We start from the raw sequence: 26,275 nt of genomic DNA on the forward strand, positions 1-26,275 counted from the left end.
TTTTTCAGTAGTCCTAAAGATTGTTTTCTATATTAGGTACAGGACTCAGGTGATAGTGCTATAGCAACAACAAATAAAATGAGTTCAATGAAGAAGAAATGTTTTAGACAATTTGAAATTAAATGTACCATTATCTAGATCAATAAATCAGAGGAGAGACTATGTTGCTTACAAAATATTCTGCTTTTATAGCCAAAGGAAAACAAAGGAACAGTTATGTTTTTGTGAGGTTCTCAAATTTGACTCTTTTCAGGTAGTTACACTCATACACTTCAAATCTTTGGTGATCTATAAAATCCATTACACTTTCAATGCATATTCAATTGTGTTTCTTTTAGGGGTGGGCAATGAGCTCCACACCACTGCCTAGCCTGGCAGCAGTGAGGAGCTCACCGGCGTGCGCACTGCAGCCCAGTTATGGGCCACACAGCACAAGCGCAGATAGTCTGCACTTACACTGCGTGGCCCATAACTGTGCTGCACTTTACACTCAGCCCAAAATGAAGACAACATTTGCCATACGACAGGCTTTGCTTTCTGCCAGTCAGCAGCGTGGAGCTGCTGCAAGCTGCTGCTGAGGGGCTGCACCAGTGCCAGCTCCAGATGCAGGCCTTCCTCCTTTCACTGTCCTCAGCAGCGCAGGGGCAGAGAGCCAGGCTGCTGGCAACAGGGACTCTGGACCCAGACCTGCATTCAGGTAAGACCCTTGTTTCACTTTCTCTTCTATGTGCACACGGGGTCCAGCACTGGGCATGGACAGTATTTGCATATGAGGGGGGTCTATGCTTGGAAAAAAGGAAACTTGAAGTCAGAGCTCCACCTGAAAAGAACCTGTCTCCCCAGAGTCCCTAGGAAAGGAATTGGTGTTACGGGGTACGGTGCTGAGGCCAGCAGGGAGAGCTGGGGACTGGGGAATATTCAGCTGCTGAGTGGTAGTCCGGCAGCCCCCACCAGATAGAGATGTGTGTGGCGTGAGAGAGTGCCTTAGAGCCCATTGGCAAGCAAGGATAGGCACGTTGTGAAAATACCAGGCTGCTGGTAGTGAGCTGGTTTGCTGCTGGTAGTGAGCTGGTTTGCTGCTGCTTGTGCTGGCACTGCTGAGCCCTAAAGAAAGGGTGGTCTGGGGCTGTTTATAAGTACAGAGGAAGCTATTTCAAGGCTGGTGCAAGACAGGGGGTGTGCTTGGCCTTCCGTAGCAAGTTTGTGAAGAAGGGCAGTTGGTGAAGGGAAGTGCTCTGGTGTAGTCGAGAGCAGCAGGCTCCAGGCCAGTGAGCTGTATCAGCACAAGAGTCCTGAAACTGCAGCTTTCGCTGCCTACAGCATACCAACCTGGCCTGCCCTGAATGCGTCCAATCTCAGAATCGCTAAGCAGGGTCAGACCTGGTTAAGAAGACTAATCAGTGCATTTAGGCCAGGGTGCCAGTAAGGCAGGCGGCATTCCGCGGCATGCGGAACTCTGTGGAATTCCACAGACTTTTTAGCTAATTCCACAGAATTTTGCAGAATAGAACTCCATGAGCTCCTAGCGACCTTAGTTTTTTCTGGGGAACCTATGCATGAGCCTTTTATATGAGACGTGCACTAAAACATGACCAGCCAATGACTTTAAACTCCTTAGGCACTTAGTTGGTAGGATCCTGATGCTGTTCACCCTCAGAATCTGGTTGACCATCTTTGTACGGCTTTTGAGGTTTTCACGTTATACAATAATGTTTTAATTGAGGCTAAATGAGGTGTATTAAATGATATTTTAAATGTTATGACATGGAAGGCCTTTGGAAGAAAATGTTTTAGAAATGTCAAATTAAATATATTTTATTTGATAACTGCCTTAATAATGTAATTAAGTTATTTTAAAAGGTGTGGTTTCAAGTCAACAATAACAAGTATTTTTTAAAACATGAGCAGTACACAGAAATCTGATTACATCTTAGCTCTCAATTTGTTACATGCTTTAGATGTTTTCAAACTCAGAATGTAATATTTAATTCAACATCAAGTAAAGAAGACAAGGAATATTTGTGTGGTAACGTCTGCTCAACCAAATTCAGTTACTTTCAACTGCGATTTGAGACTTTCTGGTTATATTTGTTGTAACATAAAATGATTCATACATTACACACTGCACAAATTATTAAATCTCCACTTACTCTTCTTGCAAAACAAATTCAAGATTTTCAGGGGATATCTGTCCAGTCACAGGATGTTTAAATGTGGTAGTCCTCTGGTTATGACTGAAATGAAAAATAAAACAAACTGAATGTTTTACTCATCACAATTGGTGTAAGGTTACAATAAACTTTAATACAGCTGTAAAGTTGAAAGTGTCTGTTAAAACACAATTAACAAGGCATGATTTTTTTTACAAACTTTTTCATGTAATTGTGCAGACTCCCTCATTAGAACATGATAAACATGTGGATCTATGTTTCAAAATTAACAGGCTGTCATGATCACACTGACTAGGAAACTTTTATAAAAACAGACCTTCAGGACCACTGGTTGAATTCTTTCACACACCCATCTGACCCCTCCTAACATGAGAGAACTCCCATGCTTTCCAGCATTACAAATTCTCTCACACAGTAAGGTTTATTATATAAACAGTGCATTGACCCAGAGGGCATTCCGGCCATGACCATCCTGGGATGCACACTGTGTGACATGCAGCTTGTCTGGCGCAGATCTAACAGCCTCCTGAGAGGATTGCCATCTACACCACAGGCTGACTCCTGACACTATTTCTAGGTAGGGGGATGGGGCTAATCCCCTATCGGGCCAGACAGAAGGGTACACCTGCTATGCTCTCAGTGTAAACATAAGGTTAGGTAGGAAACTCTGGAACATCTAGTACCACCTACATCATGGTGGGATTGTTTATCTTCTTCACCGTGTATGTAATGCTGATTACGTTGCCTTGCTTCATCTGTCTAATTATTGCAACTCATTCTCTGTATGCCAGATTGCTATTGTTTAAATAACTTTATTGAAAACTTATCTTGCATGTGACATGCATGAGTACCAACACGAAAGGGGTAATATTTCTTTCCACGGCTTCCCTGGGTAGTCAGAATATCATATTCAAGTGGCCATAATCAACATCTACCCCAGTGGATTGAGGGTTCGGTGAGGCACTGTGAGCTGGCCAGGAAATAGGCTGACAGTTACTACTTGTGTGGACAGACTTAGTCTTCCACACATCGCTGTTCTGATGTCCTAAACACACAGTCCTATTATCTAAGTAGGAATCGCATAACACTAGTACATTCCATGTATCCAGAATTTTGTAATAGATTGAGTGACGCTTTGCATCCTTACTAAAGATGTGTTCAGTGAAAATTACGTCGAGTCACCTTGGTTTCAGAATCTCACTTTGATCTCTAGTGCTAGGAATACCTATGGGTTAACAAATGCTAGTTTCCAATATTTGTTTCCAATGTTTCCTTCCTGAACAAATTTGAATGTCAAAGTGACCGAGCTTTACTTTGCCTGACAAAGATTGTGAACTAAATTGCGGACAGGCAATTATTATTCCAATACTCTGACATAAATGCAGAGTATAACATTCAGAAACATGCACTTTAATTAGGTTCTCTATGCTTAATGTGGCTTAGACTTAACTCCCCCTGGAAATTCACATCTTGCTACCCATTCTCATTAGATAAACTGGTGATTTTAGGCTGACTCTTGAAATTGCATATATAATGATTTTATTGAAGTTAACAGCATGAAGAGCCAAGTCCTCACATTCACAGAGGGATCAGCGACTGCTGCTGCCATAGGTAACTTTAAATGTTGTCATAGATTAACCTTAGTGAGAGCTGAAACAAGTAGTGATGTAGAAGGGACGTAGATCGGACACTGATCCATACAAAAGCAGGATATCGCTTTGCTTTACTTTCCTTGCTTATATCACTCCTTCCACTGGACAGTGTTCTACTGCTTTGTAAATAGGTTAAATTTATAATTCACAAACATATAAACAGGATGTAAACTAGCATAGAAATGACAATGGCATCAATACCTTTAAGTTGCAGCATACAGGCAAAGTGTGCTTACTTGTATTGGGCAGATTTCATTGAGGAGGATATTTCTAAAGACTTTGTAAAGGAAAATAGGTTAGAAAGAGGGAGAGGGGAGGGATGGGCAGCAAACATGTCAGGCACCTCTCTATGTTGTTGTAGTTCGGGATTCAGAAACTGAATAGTTCTGTGCCATCATAGATAGGCATTCACTACACAGACAGCATGGTGTACACACTGCAAAAGACAGAAGATCATTTGAGTTTTTTTCCCTTAAAGAACAGTATTCCCCTTTTATTCAAGTCCATCCATTTTTCTATTCTTCCCAATAGCGCATGTCATGGCTCTGAAAAACTGAAGGTGTGCTCAACGCAAGGACTATTCACTGAGTCTTACATACATTGCAACAAAATGTCTGTGTAAGTGTGTGTATATTCTATTATAGTAAAAACCTAGGCAAATGGCAGGGGATTGCTGTGCATGGACAAAGAGATGCAGTCAGTGAACAATAGGAAAGGAAACTGGGTTGTGGGTGTTTAATGTATTTTGATGTATTTTCCTTTAAAGAGGTGACTCTTCAAATCTTTCCTAATTTGCATCAGCATTTGGGCAGCCCTGATGAATGCCCAGATGTTGTTAGTCTGCAGTTTGATGGTATCCTGGCTGCGGGTGTGCTGAGAAACACGAGACATGGTGAGCTTGTCTGCAAGATCATCAGGAGTGCTAGTTGATATGCTTTGTAAATAATGCACTTGGTTTTGATTATGGTGCAAATAGCTAAGGGAAACCAATGAAGCTTCATCACAATGGGGGTGATGAGAACATATTTCTTCAGACTCTGGATGCCGCTAAGGAGTGCCAGTGAGGAGTCTATGAAGCCATAGAGTATGGTATTACCACCATCAAGGTGCGAGAGGGAGAGGGCTTAAACAGCAGTTCTGAAATTGCTTCCTGTAAGAAATTGGTTGACTTTCTTTAACAAGGAAAGCAAGTGCCATGGTGGTGTGTTCCTTGATGGTAAGGTTGGTGTGCAGGGTAAACCCATGTGACCTGGAACCAGGTGGGAGTTGGGGTTCGAAGAGGTTCATTTCATTGACCTAGGTTTTCATGTATCTTGTTTTTCTTGGTAAATAACAGGAATTAGAACATCAGAATGTTTGCACTCCATTGGAGACAATGGAGTGCTCTGGACTTTTACTGGCCGGTAAAAGCCGGGAGCGCCAACATTCCAATCTTCTTTGTTCACAGTAAACGCTGTGAACAAAGCCTCACTGAGCCTGAGGGGATTTTAATCCCCCCTGGTTCCGTGAAGCCTTTGATTTATTTATGAGAACATTCTGCCCTCTAATGGCAGAATGTTCTAATAGCCTTAAAACCCGCCGTAGCGGGTTCTACTGGCTATTAAAGGCGCTCTACCTTGTTAAAGGCCCTCGTCTTCGGCTTGGGCCTTTAACTCGGGAGCGGGCCTTTAATAGCTGGTAGAGCCCGCTACGGCGGGTTCTAATGCTATAGTAGAACACCAAGCAGCTCCATGTAAAAGGTGAAGATGGCAGGAGATAGTATGGAACCCTGGGGGCACTCCACAAGTGATAGGGATCTTTGGTGCCCTGGAGGTGTGTGTATATTTGCACTTACTCTAGATTAACTATTTGTATTGCAAGATGTCTGAACATTAAACAAACTTAAAAACAGGAAGAGGCAACACTGACTGAGTATGATGAAATGTAACTTTATTATTGTGTATTAATGGTTATTTTTGAATTTCTCAATTGATAGTCATAATAACTAACAAGTATGTTGTGTATATTTCTCAATTGATAGTCATAATAACTAACAAGTATGTTGTGTATAAAGTAATAGGATGATGCTCGCAACACCCCAACCAATAACACAGAGGCATTTGAGATGTCAATAATTGTGGAAGGATTGGCAGTTCAGGTTCTAAAACTGCTCAACTGATAGTCACATCTTCTGTGGCATCTGAAATCACTCATTTAAAGAAAAAACTGAAGTTGATTTTTCAAAGTGATCAATAAACTCAACCATGAACATGTGAAACAATATAACCACTTACCAGCCAACCAAATAGCTACAATTCTCTAAAACAGGAACACTAGTTCCAACCAGCCTCAAAATGGTCAACTAAGGGGACAGAACAAGCCCCCCCAAAGAAATGGAACCTTCTGAAATCCTCACCCTCATTACAAGATCCACTAAACGCATTCAAAAGCAAGTACCATTCAGTCATATTCTCCCATTTTATTCTGGACTGAATACTTTGCTATGGCTCTGGAGCATGCACGTGTTTCAACAGATGGTGCTTGCCTGTCTTTGTGAAATAATAAAAATTGTTTACAAATATTTTTCCAAAAGGTTCTTCCTTTCTGATACCAAAGGGAAAACGTTTCAGACGTATGCATCCACAAAGAATACCAATCAGAGGCAAGGATAGACTTGCAGTGCATTGGTTTCGCCTCAGTTGACTTGCCCATTGGGATGCCTCACTCTGGGCGCTCTGGTATATAGCTTTAGCTTTTATCTTATGTTATCATCTGTGCTGTTTGTATTAGCTGAAGAAATTGATCTCCTAGGTCAAGTACCGGCTTCTTAAACCATTACCTCCTCACTCTCCCCTCTCCTTCCCAGCTTGCCTGGTGGGGCTATTTTTTCACCATATATGGTCCTTCTACCTTGCACCACCCACCTTGCTAGGCAGGACCTCTGATGTACCCCTTTCTATTCGAAACGCCCTAGAGCACGATTTCCATTTTGTGTATCAGTAAAGAAATAAATGCGAGAATTTCTCTCATGCCACCCGTAACAAATAGCTGGTAAGGTTAAATGTAGAATTTGGAATATTGTTCTGCAAAACCTCTTTAATCGGGTAGGTGCAATCACTTGGAAGCGCTTCTTTCTGCTATTCGGATATGGTTAGGATCAATTGTGCTTGGTACACATTCCTGTGCGTTTTCAGAGGCAACAAATAAGTGTAGCGAGTCCTCAGCTGTCAAATCCTTCAAGACGCACATTTTTAAACGCATTTCGTTTTCATCCTAATTAATGTGTCTCGATGCAATACTGCTGTCTAATTACCAGGCTGTATATGGCTGCTCAATTCTAGAAAAAAAGACTTGGTAACAAATTGTGGGCAGCCACGTGTTACATGATGAAATGTCAGCTGGGCCATATCTGATTCGGAAGCAAAGAATGAAGCTTAGTAAAACGATTCCTTTGTTAGTGAGACTCAAACTGTGCAGAGACATTCATTCGAAAGCTCTGGAACATCTACAGGCAGAGTTCTTGGATGTTTTTGCTGTTTTCTAAGCTTACTCCCAAATGGAAACACTTGCCTGTTTTTCGCTGAAAAGTAACTGCTTCTCTAAAAGTGCTTAAAAACATATTGTTATGCCCTGATTCTGGCATGAATTGTAGTAAAGTAAAAAGTGTTATTGTTACAAACTCAAAGGTACTCACATTGTCAACTTCAGCAGGATTAAATGCCGAGTCGGCCCTACTTGGATTCCAAACCCACAATGAGACAAATCTCTGCAGCATGAGCTAGAAAATGCTACCATCACCTAGCAAAAATCTACATTTCCCTTTAGTGTTGGTTCCCTAACAGGAGAGGGTGAGGAGTTTTAGGAGGGTGTGTTCTCCAGTTAAGGGAGACAGTGGTTACCTACCCTCTGACCACTAATGTATAGAAGTATGAAAGTGACAACACTATAATAGAACGCCTACAGCACATTTATCTTTTGCAGCTGCTTCATGTATGAGAATACAAAACGTATCTAATTTCGTTGCTGCACCTCCTGCAGTTTAATGAATATCAAAAATCCTCACTTTGATGTGATCATGGTTCATGAAGCGTCTGTATTGTTCTTCTGTATTTGTGACTACAGTGCAGATAAACCTTAGAGCTGTCAGACTTCATTTCTTAACTTCTCTGTAATTTCCATTATGAGTACTGCCCTTTTTCTTGCCCCTCTCACCCCATTTCCTCTCTACTTTCCATCCTATCCAAACTGTTCAACTTGCCTCTTTCTCCCCCTCTTATTTTGCAGGATCAGACACATACTCTGTCAGCAAACCCACTCTGTGCCCTGTTTGCCCGTCCAATCAATCAATGCAGTTTCTATATTTGGCCACCAGGTTTTTGTCTTATCTGACCATAGTATTCAGTCACTTTCTCCAATTCCTGAAGGGTCATAAATCTTCTGTCATTCTGCCAAATTTATGGAAACGGCCATCAACACTTCACAGTCCTCCCCCAGCCTACTGTCCAGTCACTCAAATTATTTTCGCCTCTAAGATACTGGAACATCTTGTGTTCAATCGTCTTACGTTTTATTTTAATCAACCATGTTCTCAATCTCTAAAAATCTCGCTATGAGGCACTTCACTGAACACAAACTGGATATGCACGTTCAAATTTCCTATCTTCTGCACACATCATTTTCAGACTCCACATGCTTGTTGTTCTTGATATACTTCCTAACCTCATTTTAACACTTACCTTATTTAGAATTACTAAACCACTCTTGGAATTACTTAACTACTCCGTCCACATCCATCTATGACTGATCCGTCTGCCACTTTTTGTTCCACACTCACCACACAATTTCCTTTGCCTATTGGTGTCCTAAGGTTTAATATGGTTCTTTTCTGCATGTACTACTTATCTAGGCCACATCATCTGCTTTTTTGGCCTCTGTGCCCACGTATACGCTGAAGACACTCAAATTGTCCTTCCCAAAAAAATCAAAACCTTTGTCATGAGCAGAGATGATTAATGAACTAGCCCTTTGGCTTGCTTCCCCAGCATTTAGTTACTCTAGTGTTACTCAATCTATCTGCCACATTTGATACAGTGTCTCACACCTTTCTGCTCTCTAAGTTAGCGGTGGCTGGTATAGGTGGCTATGCCTTTTATTGGTGCAGGATAGATGTTAGGGTGTGCATCTACCACCATTCCTTTCTTAGTTTAAGGTATTAGGACAGGGTGTTCCTCAGGGATCCGCCTTTAGTCCCACCCTTTTTAACCTTTATATAGCCACCCCTTGATTCAGTTTATTGGATGGCATGGGGTGAATGTCATAAATCATGCAGCCGATACAGAACTGCTCATCTTGATGGATTATACTGTGCCTCATCCTTTTGTTACGTTTCATCAAAGTATGAGAGATGTCTCTTCTTTAGTGTCGCAAAATTCATTACATTTCAATGTGGATAAAACTGAGATCTTCTGCATTACTAACAGAAGTCCTTTATGGGTCGTGCCTTTCGAATTTTGGCTGAATTTACGGGACTCCATTCCTTGTTCGGCTGAGTCAGTCTGGATACTTGGATTTTATATGGATGACAAACTATCCTTGAATAACCATGTTAATCAGCTGCCTGTAACCTGTTTCTCATTGCTGCTTGTCTTGCGGAAAATCTTCTCTCTTCTCCTGGTTTCCATGCACCCTTTGGTGCTACAGTTGATCATCTCGATTTGAGTGGCTGCTGTAATCAGTCTGTCAACAAACTCAAAATGCAGTTGCTACAATGGCCTCAGTTTTCCTCTGCTTCTGCCGCCTTAAATGCACAACACTGGTTGCCTGTGTCTAAGAGGATTATGTTTAAGTCTCTCTACTGTGTGCACAAGGCAATATTTCTCACCAGCATAAGTTGAAACAAGTTCAGACGCAAACGCTTAGGGGCCAGATAATTTGTGGTAAAGGTGGCCCAGGCACGCGTTTAAGTAACAGAGTGGTCTACAAAATGAAAAACACAACCAGACATAAATTCAAAATGGAAATTAGGCCCGTTCCTTAAGCTCTTGATGAGGAAATAGGTTATTGCTCAAGAACTTCCTGGGGTGCACGTCCTTACGAACGGACTGCTGGCTCTGAGTGTTGTGCACAACAGTGTTTTTTCCTACTACTTAAACATCTGGAAGTTGAGCACAAGACTAATTTGGAATGAAAGTTACACACGCATCTGGCATTTCAACGAGGGCTGGTCCATTTTGTAAGGTAACTTGTGAAATGAAACGAACTTCAAAAAACCAAGATGTGTAGCAATACGATTACTGCACTTTCAACACGTTTTGGGACATTGTAAATAAGGGCCTTTATCGATTTCACTATGAATTCTGCCAATTGACATAGCTGAGAATCCTGTAGTGGTCTTTGAAACTGTGTATTCTTGCACATTCTTTAACATGCATAACAACTATTTTTAGTTATTTTCTTCTGCAGAGTTCTAGGGGTGCTGCCCAAGTTAAACTTGTTTGGGTTCCAGCTGGACACTGCTATAGTTTTCCCACGTTCCCTCAGGCTGCCTTCCCTGTGACAATTCCCATTTGCTTTTATCACTTGGCGGCTCTTTTCAGTCCCTGGCTAGTGACAGCTTCAGTTGTCTGTAGGCAGACCTATTATATTCAATATATAACTTACTTACACTGGGCTATCGTGAGCCCCTTGCTTAGGACGGTATGGCAATCTCGTCTATATCGGTTGTCTGCTCTTGATTCGATGACTTTCCAGCCTATTTTTCCCAATACATAACATGCTCTGAAACTGGGCTTTAGTTCAGCCCCTTGTTTCTGATGGCTTGACTTAGTTGTCTATCTTTTGATGTGATGAAGTTCCTTCTTATTCTTCTGTTTGTATTGCCCAGGAGACTTCCATTCTCACAGTATTTTACTTGATTATTTAATTTCTTACACAGCATATGTGAGAGGCCTATTTTTATTATTTGCTACTGAAAGCTCCCTGGGTGCCTGTCTTTGCTCTCTCATCCCTGCACTCTCTTTTCACACTGCCGCACTCTCTCAATTTTGCTCCCCGTCATCAAGATTTATTTTTTAGGCTAGCAGCTGCAAAGTGCTCCTTGGCACTCGCTTCCTTTTCCACACTTTTCTTACAGATGACCCCTTTTCACTCGTGCTCCCCTGTTACTTCCGCAAGCTCTTATAGATGCTCCCACCAGACTCCCCATCGTATATTGATGTATTTGTTTTTTAACGAAGCCCTTCAACAGAGCGTTGAAGTTTGTAGACCGATTTGGGTGTAACTCATCCAGTCCATGTTTATTCTTTCCATGCCGGGAATTGTAGTCCTGATTTTCCAATGAGTTCAACAGGCTAAAGAATCCTTGAATGCCAAAGTAAATCCCTGGACTGCATATGCTGTTCATAAACAGAACCCAGGAACTACAGAGCTGGGTGACAACTTCAAAGTGCCACTGGGCCACTCACCCCCACTCCCCATGAGCCTTTTCATTTTTTTACTTTTCATTTATAGTTATAACATGGACATTTGCCATGCTAGAAAGATAAATTAAAAGTGTCAACCATGTGTCACTATGCACATGTCACGGCAAACGTGCATGCGTCATGACATGTCACAATGCAGGAATGCATCACAATGCATACTTGCACTTTGAAGGACATCATAGAATGGGTTTCTGTTAATGGACAACACATTCCAACATTGCCAGACATGGATGTGCCTGCGTTTTGCCAAATGCATTCACAGGCAGTGCCAACAGTCATTGGCAAAGTCAATAGCTTGGGCATTTCTAGACAAGTCCAATTCTCTCGGTCAATGCTTCTTTCTTTACAGCACCATCAAAGCACATGGACGAAGTAACCAAAATCAGCTTGTGGCTCCGATCCAGGTGAACGCTTTGCACAGCACCCAAATGTCACAATAGTTTGTTGTTCTAGGTAAGCTCTGTAGTCCAAATGAATTACATTTTCAATGTAAAATGACGTACAATTGTTGTATACTATTTTCATGAACATAATCTCTGTACATAAGTGCAAGAATTGACCACAGCTAACAGGCGAAAGAGAACATGGCATTCTTTGCTCTGGGAAGTATTTTCTTAAAGACCCTAGCACACATACTACAATACGGCCACAGTCACCAATTTGTGTGACAGAAAAAACATAAGCTAGTCTTGCACATATTCTTTTAGCAGAATTGAAGTACATTTCTTTTATCCTTTTCTTTCTGAAATGTCCATGTACTTTATCAGTACAGCTATGCCTGGTGCAAGCACAAACGCAAATACAATACTTTTGTAAAGTAAACTTGGGAAAACAGCCAGACCCCTAACTAGACAAAGACAGTCTTTTCACTCCTGAACTTTTACCTTGTAAGAAATCACAGGAGTATACTTAAAAGGAAGTGACTGAAAAAATCTGGTTTACAAAAAGGTGGCCAAATTACAATAGGCTGTTGCGTCGCGTGGTGCGGCGCGAGCCGAACATTCGGCTTGGGCCGCACAACGCGTCTACAGGACGCGGCGTGCCCCAAGTCTATTATGTACCTTGCGAGGCCCCAGATTTGGCATGGGGCCTCGCTCTGCTTTTGTACACCGCGTTTCTTGTGCCTCCTGACCCCTGTTACCTGTTCTTTTTCTTTTCTTTTCTTCTTTTCCTGGGTCATCTGGTTGTAGCTTGCTTTATGTTTTTTCCCCCTTCCCATGTTACCTTTTTCTTCCCAGCATTCCTTGTTCCCTATTCTCTATGGTTCCTAATCTATTCTGTTCTATGTACTTTTCCCTATCTAAGATGGTGTCCTTTTACTTCCTGTTGGTCGTTTCCCGTTTAATGGTATTTAAGGGATGTGTTTTCTTCCTTTCCTTGCGCTGCAACACTTTCTGTTTTGATAGTGTCTTTGCTCCTGATTCTTTGCCTTTCGGTTCTGGATCTCGTCCATTCTGTGTTTACCCACATTTTGCCTCTGTTGATTCCTGTTCTTTTGTTCTTGTTTCAGGAATCTTTCTGTTTGGAGGTTTTTTCCCCTTTTTAAGTTTTTTTTTCCCTCTGGCGCTATTTCTGAAGGGCACGGTCTGTTCTTGGCGTTTCCATTGCCTACAGCACTGTGGCTACCAGAAAGAGTCGCCCCTTTCTGGGCCAAAGCCGAACACTCAAGACCCACGCCACTCGATCTGCGGATTCCAGGCGTAAGCAGCACGTGAGTCGTGACATAGGCAGCCAAATTCGCTCAGTTAACAACAAATGATTGAAATGAAAAAAAGATTCTAACGCCATGCCTATGCCAACCACGAAACATGAACCTTTACAATAGATTAGAACTGGTCATAAGCATCATGCGGTCCTGCTTTATAAGAAAACAAATGTCCTGAAACACACTGCAGGGCAGCCAACCAGATGCATCTGACCTTACCGGCCTCCTCATGAATAACTGCTTTTGTGATATATAAATATATTTAGAAGTGGACGCATGGGGCTCTAAAAAAGAGCTCCTGTGAAGGCCCTACATCCTGCTACAGACCCTAGTGCTCATGTCAAAATTAAATTATTTATTGGGATAACTATTTTTGAGATTTTTAATATTTCGAATTTTTATGGGCGTTGAGTCCTTAGAAATCACCAGTGGGTACCCACACAGACTTTACTAAATTGCTTTCACACTCCCACCTAGATTTAAGTGCATATAATGATTTTTCATCTGCATTGCAATACATCTTCTGCAACATTGGGGTCTTGCTTTTTCGAACAAAAATGTTCCTGGGGTGGGTATTTTCATACAAAATAAACCAGCTTTTACAAAAAAAAAAAAAACTTCCTGCAGCGTTACACAGGATAGGAAAGCCTGCATTAATTAAGAAGGGTTATGCGGGACTTTGAGATTTGATAATCACCATTTGTACGAACATATGAAGTGTTTTAGATCCACTCTTCCCTAATGATCTGGCACCAGATTGCATGTACATTGCCCACTGTATTCTTCACGAGCTGCCATTCAGCCTGGATGCATTTTCTTAGAACGTGCATTATTCATCTCCTATAAAGGGGCTGGGTTCCAAAGACTAATTAATGGCTCATAACTGTTTCTGAAGGCCCTATTCATTAAATGTTTCCGTGGGAAAGAGACGTGAATATGCTCAACGTAAATCCAGTGCAACAAGAAGCGTGCAGAATATACATCAAGCTGCATTCCCGGGGGCACGGTAAACATATAAACAAAACCTTGTACCAACAGGAAGACACCTACTGAGGAAATAATTATCATCTTCGACAGGCAGCTTAATGGATTTTCTCAAGAACGATGTCTCGTTTGCCAGTTAAAACTCATCCTGCAAGGCATCGTCTGATTTGTTTATTAATCTCTGGTTTGCCCAATAGGCTCCAAACATATCTCACAATTTTAAAAGGCCACTGTAAAAATAAATCACTAACAAACAAGAACACTTGTAGCTGCACCTGTCTAAAACGCAATTAAAAGAACAAAATAGGAAACCTGACAGCAAAATCAGACATCGATTTTTTTTGTCTACCAAAGGCACACACACATTTTGACTCTTAAAAATACTTTTAACTCATACACAACAACTCATCCATTTGAGATACATTAACTGTTCCATCAAATACCAAAAACATCATGGGAGATAGATTATTCATCCGAGCCATGCAGTCATGTCCAAACGCTGTCGGTGGTTTTAACAGTGTAGGTATGTTTTTTAAAGACCCCATAGTAAAGGGCAGGTTTCTTTTATAGGCGGGCATCATATAAATGAGCATGGGCGAGTCCGCCCAAAATCTTTTATTTTTTTGCAAATTAATTAATTAATAATCATGATGGAATCCAAGATGCAACCACTGATGTCACAGACAAAGACAAATAGTGGATCACAAACTAGAACTGATATGGGGGACATAGTCTTCTAACGGAATTAAACATAGAACAGAGCAAAGAGAACTCGCAAGGTAGTGTGCACGACACAAGCGCCACCAGTCTGACCTCTGGTTGTTTGACGGTAGAGAACCAGTATAATGATGGATACAGAGGGAAGGGATATTATACAGATAACGCAGCACTTACCAATAGAAACTGAAAAAACACCGAAGATTGCAGCACGTCACAGTCGAGAAGTACAAGGGCAGACTCGGATGAACACTACCCAGTCTTGTGAAGATGCAAAAACATTCTTTGGTGCACGTAATCTATTTCTGTATAGGAACCTAGTTGGATCAGTGGCCTCCGACTTGGAGCTTCCTCACAAACTATCGATCATGTTTTCAGTCTAGAGCCTCTACTTCAAGTGGAAACCTTACATTTAATCACTACCTTTAATTGGGACAGAATGTACACTCAAGGAGTCCACCCAAACTCTCATAAATAAATATTTGGCAAATAAACTGAACGAATGAAGAAATACTGTTTAATTGTCGAGTATAAAAAATGTAACGAAGTCACGTGTCACTATTTTTCTCTACATCGAAGCTATTTTCAACATAACGGTATGCACTTTTTTACTGATACACGTTTGTTTTCATCGAACGTCAGTTTCAAAAGCCTGTGACCCGCTTCAAAGGTGCAATGTTCATCACACACCACTCAGACAATACACAAGAGTCTGCATTAAACACCCCTATCTTTGATAGATTGAATAACAATGGTGCAATGCCATGTTGACATTAAATTTATCAAAGTGGGAATCGATACTATCATTTGAGATAAACATGTAACAATATGAATTGGAATACAAAAGAGTCAAATTACGATTTGCAGCCTAAAACTCCATGCACGGTAAACGTTACTGCATTAAACACAAATCCGTGATAGGCTAATTTTCGAAGTTATGCTCGTCTTTTCTCCACAGACATTCTCAATTTGTCTTCTTTAAAATCAAATTTAAACATACATGGCCCATTTACCTGAAAATTGCTAATGCTGGCGTGACGTTTCTTCATGGTCACTTGGGCATCTGTAATTGCTGACAAATGAGCAATGTGTTTCCTAACGTAGACCTAAACACATCCTGGATAGCTCAGCACATAGAACCAGATGTTCGCAACAACATGAATTTAGCGTTCCTTACTATATGCAACGCATCCCTTAGAATCATGAGAATGAATACATGGTGTAAAGTTGTGCAATGCTCTCTATATGGAACTCCTGAATGTTATATTCTGTATACATAGTCTCTCCTTTTCACTTCTGAAGTGCCTCATGAGATCCTTTTTAGGAGGCATGTGGGCAATGCAGAGTTTAAAAGTAAAGTGAAAAAACAAGACATAATGATGATCCTGCTTTCCTATCCATCATCCTTTACAAGCCATTTTCTACCTCCCATAAGGTTATACACAGTGTAACATCAAACCCTAGTGTTTTGGTAACAAACTGTGAGGGTCGCGAAACGCCTGGTGTTAAGAGGTTTAGGCTACTGTCAACTTCTAAGGAATAATTTAAAGCCATGGTGACTTTCAATGTTCCTTAAGAAGGCAGGTACATTTTTTCACAACTTGTTGGCCATTACCTAAACTATCTGCAACGGACTCTCAGTTTTCTGACTGACAGTCCCATAGGCAGGTTGTAGGAGACTAAGAGGACGAAAAGGATCTTACTTTTTGAATTAGTAAAGAAAAATAAGTGATGAGTGGTGTTAGACCTGGCATCCTTGGTGTGGTTTCCCCTGACATTTTGCCTTCAGATCTCCTGTTTTGCTGACCTCGTTTTTGCTTGCTTTAGGACTCTGGGCCCTTTAGCACTGCTAACCAGTGCTAAAGTGCATGTACTCCCTGCTTACAACCTGTAACGTTGGCTTAACCACAACTGGTATATTTAATTTACTTGTAAGACCCATGTAAAGTGCAGTACCAGTGCCCTAGGCCTGTAAATTAAATGCTACTAGGGGGCCTGCAGCACCGATTGTGCCACCTACTTCAGTAGCACTTCCAACATTCTTCAGGCCTGCCACTGCAAAGCCTGCTGTGCAGTTTTAAACTGATCTGTCGAGCTGGCAAGTTAACCCCTTTGCCAAGTCCAAAACCTTCCTTTTTAAGTAGGTCCTGGCCAGGCCAAGGGCAGTGTTCAGTGTATTTAAAAAGTAGGACATATACTTTTAAGTTTTGTATGTTCAATGAGTGAAAAACTCTTAGGTTTGTTTTTTACTACTGCAAAGTTTATCTCTCCTATAGGATAAACTTGGGATTATCTTAGTACATTTTATAAGTGTAATATCTGATTGGGCACCCCAGGTTTGTTGTCTCTGGAATCACAAATTAAAATCACAACTTATGGTGGTCAGATTTTAAATTGTAAATCTGAAAATGTTACCTTTATAAAGATGGCTTTTTCTTACTTTAGCCATTTGGTGGCCTTTGCCAGCCTCTGAATGCATGTCTGGGGTATGCGTCAGGTGGGCTATGAGCATTGCCCCCACTAGACAGCCATACACAAAGGGAGCTTAGGTGTGACTAATGGGCCATCCTGGGCAGGATGGAAGGTAGGAGCGGACACTTACACCTGAATAGGCTCTGTTCTGTCCCCACACAAAGGGCTGCATACAGCCTTGTAGTGAGTTTAGCGCTACAGCAGGAAGGGTAGGGACTCTGTACACTTCAAAGGCCTCTCTTTGAAGTCTCCCCCCATTTCAAAGGCACAACTGGGTATAAGTACTGGAACTCTGACACCAAACACTTCAGTACACTTCCGGACTTGGGATACTCTGCCAGGAAGATGGACTGCCACTCTGCTGGACTTCTACTTTGCTGTGCAAACCTGCTACCTGCTGCCCTTCTTGCCAGGGAATGAGAAGGACTGGACCAGAATCTCTCCAACCAAGAACCAAAGTGACTCCAAGGGCTTGCTGGCTTGCCTCCTGTTTACCGAAGTTTCATGAACACAAAAGATTTCAAACCCACTTGCTACAGGACCTGGACTCTGGCAACTGTGAGTCTTGCTCTGCCAAGTAGTGCCAATCCAGTCCTGCACCCTTGGAAGTGGTTATAAAGTGCTGCTCCATTCATAAAAAACACATCGCCACATCTGTGCAGATCAGAACCGGCACACCCTCCCCCATTGCATGGATCAGATTAAATGCATCATCTCTCCAGCATGGATTGGCCTTGGCACCATGCCTTCGGAGTCGTAGCATCTCGAACACCTCACATTGCTGCATGGAGAAAATCGACGCATCCAGGATTAAGGTCATTTTGTTCAGTGGGTCCAACGGGGTCGCTGTATCCAGCCTGCGCTCCATCGTGGTTGGGCTGCACTTTTGACTTTGTCCTCGGCCGGCATGACCAGATATCCTAGACTGGCACTTCTTGTTTCTAATCTCTATTTCACAGTTTATTAATTAAAAATTCATATCTCAACTTCAACTTATTGGATTTTTGACATGGTCTATTTTTATATATTAAATTAAGCTGTGTTTTTCAATTTCTTTCATGTGGTCTTTTTTACTGTTTTACTTCTCGAAGTGTTGCACAAATACTTAACACATTGCTTCTTAAGTTAAGCTTGACTGCTCTGTGCCAAGCTACCATAGGATGAGCACAGGTTAACAGGGTGTGTTTGTGACTTACCCTGACAAGGATTTTGGTTCCTACTTGGACAAGGTGCATGCCTCTGCCAACCAGAAACCCAATTTCTAACATGTGGTGAAAAAGGTGTTAAACTGGACCCTTTTAATAACAATGTATGGATCACAGTGCAAAAGTGGTACACCTAGCTACAGAACTTTACAATAGACATATGTCTTGGAGATCCAGATAAAAGCCAATAAATGATGTTACCACAATAAAAGATGTGGATATGCAATTAAGCTGAGAACTCTCATAGACATTAAGGAGAAAGAAGAATGAGTTGTTCAAGGTATTGACCTACTGGTTTCAAGAGATGCTGAGCCACTAAGACTCAGGTTGATAACCAAATGGACAGTGCTACTGAAGGCCAAGTGAAATGACTGGCATTCAATAGAGACTGAGATCAAAAAATCTTTCAATTTTGGAAAAATTTAGTTAAACCAGATCTGGTTCATCCAGCATCAAACTGCATGGAACATGACGTGCAATTGTTTGGTCACTTACTTCATCAGGATGATTTTCTGACAGTTATGGAATCTGGATTTTACAGACAAATATTTAAAAGGCAAATCCAAATGACAAGTGAGTGCCACTCATTTAGGGCATTCAGAGAAACTAACCCCAGCAAGGTAGGGGATTATGATGCCAATAAATGAAATGTATAATTGAAACTGTACAGTCAGTGTGCAATTTAGCTATGTGGGCATAATGAGCTCTGGTAAGTGAGTCACTGTCAGCAATACTACTTTTGCATATGAAAAATCACTGAAGTTCCACACATGCAAATATTTTGGAGCTACAGTAAATGCTCCAAACCTAACTACTTTAGAGATGTTGATGTGACAGCCTCATGTTAACTATTAACCTGAAGAAATAGCTGAATATTTCTTTGTACAAATGAAGCCATATAACTACTAAACTAACAACTACTAATAATTAATTTTTAAAAATGGGTGGCAGATGAAATCGCATATAAACAATGTGTACAGTGCTTAAACTATATTTCTGAGTGAACCTTTCTTAAGTCATCTACACGTTGCTATAAGTTGTATATTTGTTTCTAACATCCTGTCAGACCATACATAGTAGGTGTTAGAAATGGGGTTTCTGGTTGGCTAGGGTATGCACCTCAGCCAGGCAGAACTTACTCTCTCTAGTCAGGGCAAGGGAGTTACACGTCCAAGATAACCCCTGCTCACCCCCTTGGTAGCTTGGCACGAGCAGTCAGGCTTAACCCAGAGGCAATGTGTAAAGCGTTTGCACAACACACACAACACACGTGACGCAATATCCCCACCACAAAGGAAACACAACACCAGATTATATGAAAATATACTGTATTGTACACAAGGCAATTATCAGACCAAACATCACATATCAGTACTATCCTGCTACCTTAGCAGTTGTCAGAACGTTACGCATTAGTTACTCTGCAACCTAGCAGTAGTCACACATAACACACAGGTTACTCAGTATTCTGCAACATAAGCAGTAGTCAGGAAAACACGTTATTACATCACAGCACTTGTCATAAGAATATCATAAAATGCCCATAGCAGGAACATTAGAAAACATATGGCAAGTTAGGAAAACATATTAGCAAGCATGTCCATAAAAGGAACATTTGCATACACATATGTAAAAACATCAAACGCAGGTAGGTAATATATAAATCAAACAAAAGTCTGTAGAAAGAACTTTGGATTACAACTATATTGGTCCTTTAAACAGTACCTGGTTGGATGAAGGCACCTCCAGTGCCTAGAAGGCGAACAATGGGGCCCCCGGCGCTCCTATGCTCAAAACAGGGGCCTCCCTTATACTCTGGGGTCAGAGGAGGGCGACATGCACCTCCTCCCTTTTATAGACAGGGCCCTCCGGGAACTGTGATTACTGGGGGCCCCCCCAGGGCCTCAACCGGCCCTCACGAGAGGGGCCAAAGCCAGCAAAAACAACTTAGGGCAGGAGGGGGGCACCATGCACCCCCTCCGGTTTAATGACAGGCCCCTCCCGGGACCCGTGATCTCTGGGGGGCCCCCCGGGCCTCCACTGGCCCTTCCACCAAGCTGGGGGGGGGGGGCACAATAATGCCCGTTTTACCTAACAGCAGAAAAGGAGCGTCCTGCTCCTAACGCAGAGGCCAGGGGGAAGGGGGCACTCCCCGCACCTTCCCCTGGTCCTGCCGTGAAGCCACAAGAAGATCAGACCCCTCCTGGGGCCCGAGCAGACACTCGCCTGCACCCAATGCGGTGATTTTATTTAAAGGGGCACAATGCAGCAAGGAGCCTACGAGCTCCCAAGGCTCCATAAGCGCGCTGCAATCAGCGCTATGGCAGCTGCAACCACGGAGAAGCACCCCTCGTAAAGAAATGGATGCAGGGGTCAGGGGCCACAGCACCCTGCCCCTGGGGAGCAGAATCTTAAGACAAGGTCCTCAGGTGGAGAACCCAGCTACAGGCCAGCACAAGGGAAAGGCAGCAAGTGGCAAGTCCTTCACAGTGACCAGGCAGGTCACAGGTCAGCACAGCAGCAGCAGTCCATGGTGGTTCCTGGTGAGTCCTTTCAGCCTTTGGTGTCCAGTTCCAAGATGATTCCAAGAGTCTCCAAATTGTGGGGAAAATTCCCCTGTACTTATAGTCAGTTCTTACAGTGTTTTACACTGGTAGGGAGAGGAGGCTCCAGCCAGTTACAACTGGTTCTGGGAGTACCCCCTCTCTCCTTTCAGCACAGGCTCCAAACATCAGTGGGGGGTTAACGACCCTATTGTGTGAGGCCAGGGCACAGTCTTTACAAATGGAGGTGTGCCCCGCCGCTCCCTTCTCTCAGCCCAGGAAGACTATTCAGTATGCAGATGCACCTCTGTGACATCTCCACCCTCCCTGTGTACAGGCTGTCTGAAAAGTATGCACAAAGCCCCAACTGTCACTCTGCCCAGACGTGGATTGGAGTCAAACTGCAAAACACCAGAGTCATAAGCACAGATAAATGCACACTTTCTAGAAGTGGCATTTCAGTGATAGTAATAAAAAATACACCCACACCAGTAAGCAGCATTTATTATCACCATCACAACCATACCAAACACGCCTACGCTACCCCTCAGAACTCAGACAATACCCCTTACACATAATGCAACACATAAGGCAGGGCATTTCTAATGCAATCCTATGAGATGGCAGCACTCACAGCAGTGAGACACCAAGTTAGGCTGTTTGTCACTACTAGGACAGGCCATGCAATATGGCACATGTACATACATGGCACCTTGCCCATAGGGCTAGCTACGGCGTACCTTAGGGGTGACTTACATGTAGTAAAAGGGGAGTTCTGGGCCTGGCAAGTAAATTTAGATGCCAGGTCCCTGTGGCAGAAAACTGCGCACACAGGCCCTGCGCTAGCAGGCCTGAGACAGGTTTGAAAGTCTACTTCAGTGGGTGGCGCAAGCAGCGCTGCAGGCCCAGTAGTAGTATTTAATTTACAGGCCCTGGGTATAGAGATACCACTGTACAAGGGACTTATAGGTAAATTAAATATGCCAATTAGGTATAAGCCAATCATACCAACTTTAGATGGGAGAGCACCTGCACTTTTAGCACTGGTCAGCAGTGATAAAGTGCTCAGAGTCCTAGAGCCAACAGCGAGAGGTCAGAAAAACCAGGAGGAAGGAGGCAAAAAGACTGGGGATGACCCTGCGTAAGGCAAAAAGTCCAACAGTAGGATATTACTTTGTATACTTGAGGAGTTAGTAAGAAGATTTCGACCTAAGATGCATCATATTTTTCCCTACTGAAGGAAACCCAATTTTACTAAATACAGTGTGCAACTAAGCTACCAGCACACATACCAGCTCATTGTATCTGGAAGAACCAAAGCGATAAATATTGCTAAAACTGTAGTAAAGTATTCTGGAAGACAGATAAAGACAGCTCAGTTCACACTTGCTGATGAACTATTCTCCAACACATGTGACAATTTAGGTAATCTCAGGTTGAATCACTTTTGAAACTTGACTCCAAGCTGCATAAAAAGAGCTTAAAGCAGCCCTTACACCCCCCCTCCCCCTCCAGCCGCCCGGCAGTAAAAACAAAAAAGATCACAGGACAAGCTATCTTATCTCCAGAAAGGATTAACAGGACAATTTAAATCCAGACCAGCTTCACCTCAATACTATGCGTGTTTCAACTGTCTGCTTGCTTTGCCAAGGGTCATAACGCACAGACACTGTAATATAACATTAGATACCATTACCAATAAATGTTTTTACAAGGGTGAGAATACTGTGCTATCTTCTATGAAGGAACATTTTTGAAGGAACATTTCTGCAGCACCTTGACATCTGAAAGCCAGCAGTGCTAGGTCTTGGGATTCAACAAGGTTATTGTGACACAAACCTCTCTTTGATGAAAGCCAAAATGTATTATATATATTTACATTTTAGCAGCAGAGTCTTGTCATCATATTCAAGTGCTTGATGGAGTTCAATAAAACAAAATGACTGCGTATGGATCAATCCACACAATTACTTCACAGTTAAAAGTAAATTTGTAAAAAAAAAATATCAAATACGATTCTAACACTGCAAAATCATAATTGAGTTACTGGGATTTTGACCATAATAAAAACTAACTTCCAATGCCTAACTTGTGGTAAAGATGTTGCCCACAGTTGTTGACAAAATGTTCTATCAATATCTGTGTAGACGTTTTGAGTGCAGCACCCTCTTGTTATGATGTGAAGCTTTTCTGTTGAATCCTAGTTTCCTTTTTAATTTATCAAATACTGGTCATATGTCTAAATTTAAAGACATTACGTTCGTTTGCACTTCAGACCCAAAGCACCAGCGTTCACTCTACGAAAATTCAAGATAGCCTAAAGATGCCCTGAGCAACACATGCAATAAACTGTTCATCAGAAAATAATCAAGTCTGGAGCGATCTATAGCCAATGTGCGAGTTGCTTGTTTTTAGCCATCATTTATTTTGGATATTACTGGTTTTGTTAAGCACGGGTAGTGTCTAGAAATTCTTTACTCCTATGGTTATATTTTCCTTTGACTGGGTTTCCCATTAGTTAACAATTTTGTATTGACCCCCGTTGCTGTCTTCAGGTTTTAAGCTTTAAATAATCTGTAGATTTGGTTCAGCTCTCTCGGTCTGTAAGCTGCATAAACTGTTTCAGCGTTCTGTGAGTTGGTGTTTAGCAGATTAAGCCTTTATGCTTGGTCTCACTGCTAACAGACCAGTGAATACCTTGGAGATTAGTAGGAGTATAACATTCGCTCTTCAGTAATGTATCATTCATTCGTCCAGTGAAAAATAAGGCTTGGAACTTCTGCACAGGGACAAAATGAATACCAAAAAAGTACTGAAGTAGTACAAACTAAACATCTTATCACGACAAGAGTTGGAACTATGTGGAGGTTCATATGTTATCAAATATGCACATGTGAAGATGTCAAAATAAACTAGGAAGTAAACATGGTCTATGTACCTACACCCATTTTATCCTGTGGCATGACACTATGACTTGCGTTATGCTTGTTAAAACAACATTTAAACTCAACAATTAAGGGTGCTTTCGGCGATGAAGATTGAATACTCACACAGGCTCTATGTCACCAATTTTATGTTGAATAAAATTGACTCCTCATTAGAAATGAGTAGCCCACAGTGTCACATATTATGTGCACTCTCATGCACAGGATAACTAAAATGCTCACAAACACCAGATTTCAGGGTAGCAGCTTGTGGGAGGGTTACCTAGTTCATGGGCTGCAACATCGTCGGTACTCGTTGTACCTGAACTGTTTAATATAAAGAACTTTAACATGGAAATTTGTTCCAAGTCCTTTCTACTAGTCAAGCTCAGAATTCCTATGGATCGGTTGCGTAAATGTTCTACTGTGAGAACGGCATTTAGAGGAAACACGGCACACCTGTCCATCATTGTTCATTGAGGAATCAGCTAAGAGATGCTTGGTGTTCATCTATCCTTTAGCTCCTTTAGCTTTATTGCCTCCACAAGTCCTACCAGTGTGTGTCATCATCATGCATGTGGAAATCCAACAGTGCAGTCTTAAAACTTCAAGTAACAGCCGTATACTGACAACATACAGATGCATGAGGCAATCTCCTAATTTAACCTGTTTGCTCTCTGTCCCTTAAAAATGACATGTGACACTTCAGGGCGGTCCTTTTGTACTTACCATACCTATACACTGTTACAGTTTGCATTCAAATTTCATGCTTCTTATGGTGTACAATGTGCTTTATATGGTTGTTTGACTCATGGTTAGACACACCATGATGCTCAAGAAGGTTAGGGAAAATGACAGCAAGCAGGGTCCTCTATCATTTCACATGTATATAGGCACATTTGTTGTGAAGCTACGTCGTTATCGAGGAATACACACAAAAAAATGCTGTACCCTACCTATGTCTACACCGTAGAAAAATGTGCTCGTAAGGCTGAAAAAATACTAATGGACTAGCATGGCACTATGTTAAATTATTATTTGTGACTTAAGATTTTAAAACTTTTAGTAGTTATTTTGTAACAGAACACTTTTCATTTTAAATGTATTTAAATTCAATAAATCATGTTCAATTTAATTCTTAATTGTTCTATAAATATCTAAATGCTTACCAATTACTACACATTTCTACTTATCATTGTATAAATAGTAAAACCACGAGAGTTTTAAATGAACACTTAGGTGCTTATTTTGAGTAATAGTGTCAATTTGTTTGTAAAAAATTAAATCTAAGTGCATTTTAGCTGATGATTTTTAGTACATTGTGAATCATCATTGCTTCATGTATTCATTTACTCACCCTTATTTGATCTTTTGAAATGTTGTTTAGTGATAAACTACTGCACACATATCTCCAGTGTCTGTCTCAGTAACTCAAGAAGATATTGTTATTTCATAATCCATTTTAACGTTTACAAATCTGAAATGAAAATAAATGTGTTCCAAACATCTGGCTCTACAAAACAGTTCCTCTTCATACATGCAATACAAAGGTGGCAATGAATCTGTTTTGATATTTGTTGGTTTATCTAGCACTTACATTCCACAAGAGTATGCAGGTGCAGTAAAGCACTATTCATTCTGAAAGACAGATACACAGTTGCCTACAAAAATTCCTAGTTTGTCCTTGTAGGAAAATGTGTGTGCTTTTGCATCTGTGATTATTGAATTATGCAACTTTTGTCTCCTGTATTATTAACCTTCATTCACATTCAGTTGATTGGTTTAGCTCCCATCCAATTAATGTACCCCAAATGTCTCTCCAAATGCCCCTTCTGTTTTTTGCTTTACACTTGTCTTAGTAATGCCAAGGGTTAATATATATAAATTATGGGCCTGATTATGAGTTTGGCAGAAGGTTTACACCGTCCACTGAACTTCTGATGGGGAGGTTGCCACCATACTGGCTACTTCCTCGGCAGGCCCATTAAGGGTTTCCCACTAGGTCAACGGGTGGAAACCGGAGTTTCCGCCTGCAGACTACAACATTGTCTCCAGTTCATAATCGAGCCGGCCGCAATGCTGTAGAGTGCAGGGTGCATCAGCACCCTCGCAATGTTCATGGTCTGCAAAGCAGACATTGAACATTACAATGGTGCTGGCCAGGGGGACCCCTGCACTGCCCATGCCAAGTGCATGGGCAGTGCACGGCCCCAACTAGGGCACCCTGCACCTGTTCTCCATCAGCATTTTCATGGTGGTGCTACAGCCTTGAAACTGCTGGCCGAGAAGGCGGCCGTAATCCCCAGGGCAGAGCTGCCCTGGAAGATTAAGACCACCGCAACCGGAACCTGGCGGAGCAGGTGGTTCCCTGGCGGCCCGACTGCCAGAGTTATAATGTGGCGGTCGAAACGCCGCACTGGCGGCGGTCTGACTACTATCCGC

At 41.9% G+C, this 26,275-nt stretch overlaps 1 protein-coding gene across 6 annotated transcripts in view; it reads right to left on the reverse strand.

The window, feature by feature from the left end:
* The window catches only part of PLEKHA7 (pleckstrin homology domain containing A7), a 1,012,616-nt gene that overhangs the window by 450,412 nt on the left and 535,929 nt on the right, over positions 1-26,275 (reverse strand). For 5 of the 6 annotated variants that reach the window (XM_069223724.1, XM_069223723.1, XM_069223725.1 and 2 more), the window contains one exon: positions 2,151-2,234. In XM_069223724.1, the coding sequence (XP_069079825.1) occupies positions 2,151-2,234 (84 nt within the window). Of the gene's footprint in view, positions 1-2,150; positions 2,235-25,190; positions 25,210-26,275 lie in introns of those variants that run through there. The other variant, XM_069223728.1, reaches the window with a different exon arrangement.

Source organism: Pleurodeles waltl, chromosome 3_1, assembly GCF_031143425.1.
Source record: "Pleurodeles waltl isolate 20211129_DDA chromosome 3_1, aPleWal1.hap1.20221129, whole genome shotgun sequence".
NCBI lineage: Eukaryota > Metazoa > Chordata > Amphibia > Caudata > Salamandridae > Pleurodeles > Pleurodeles waltl.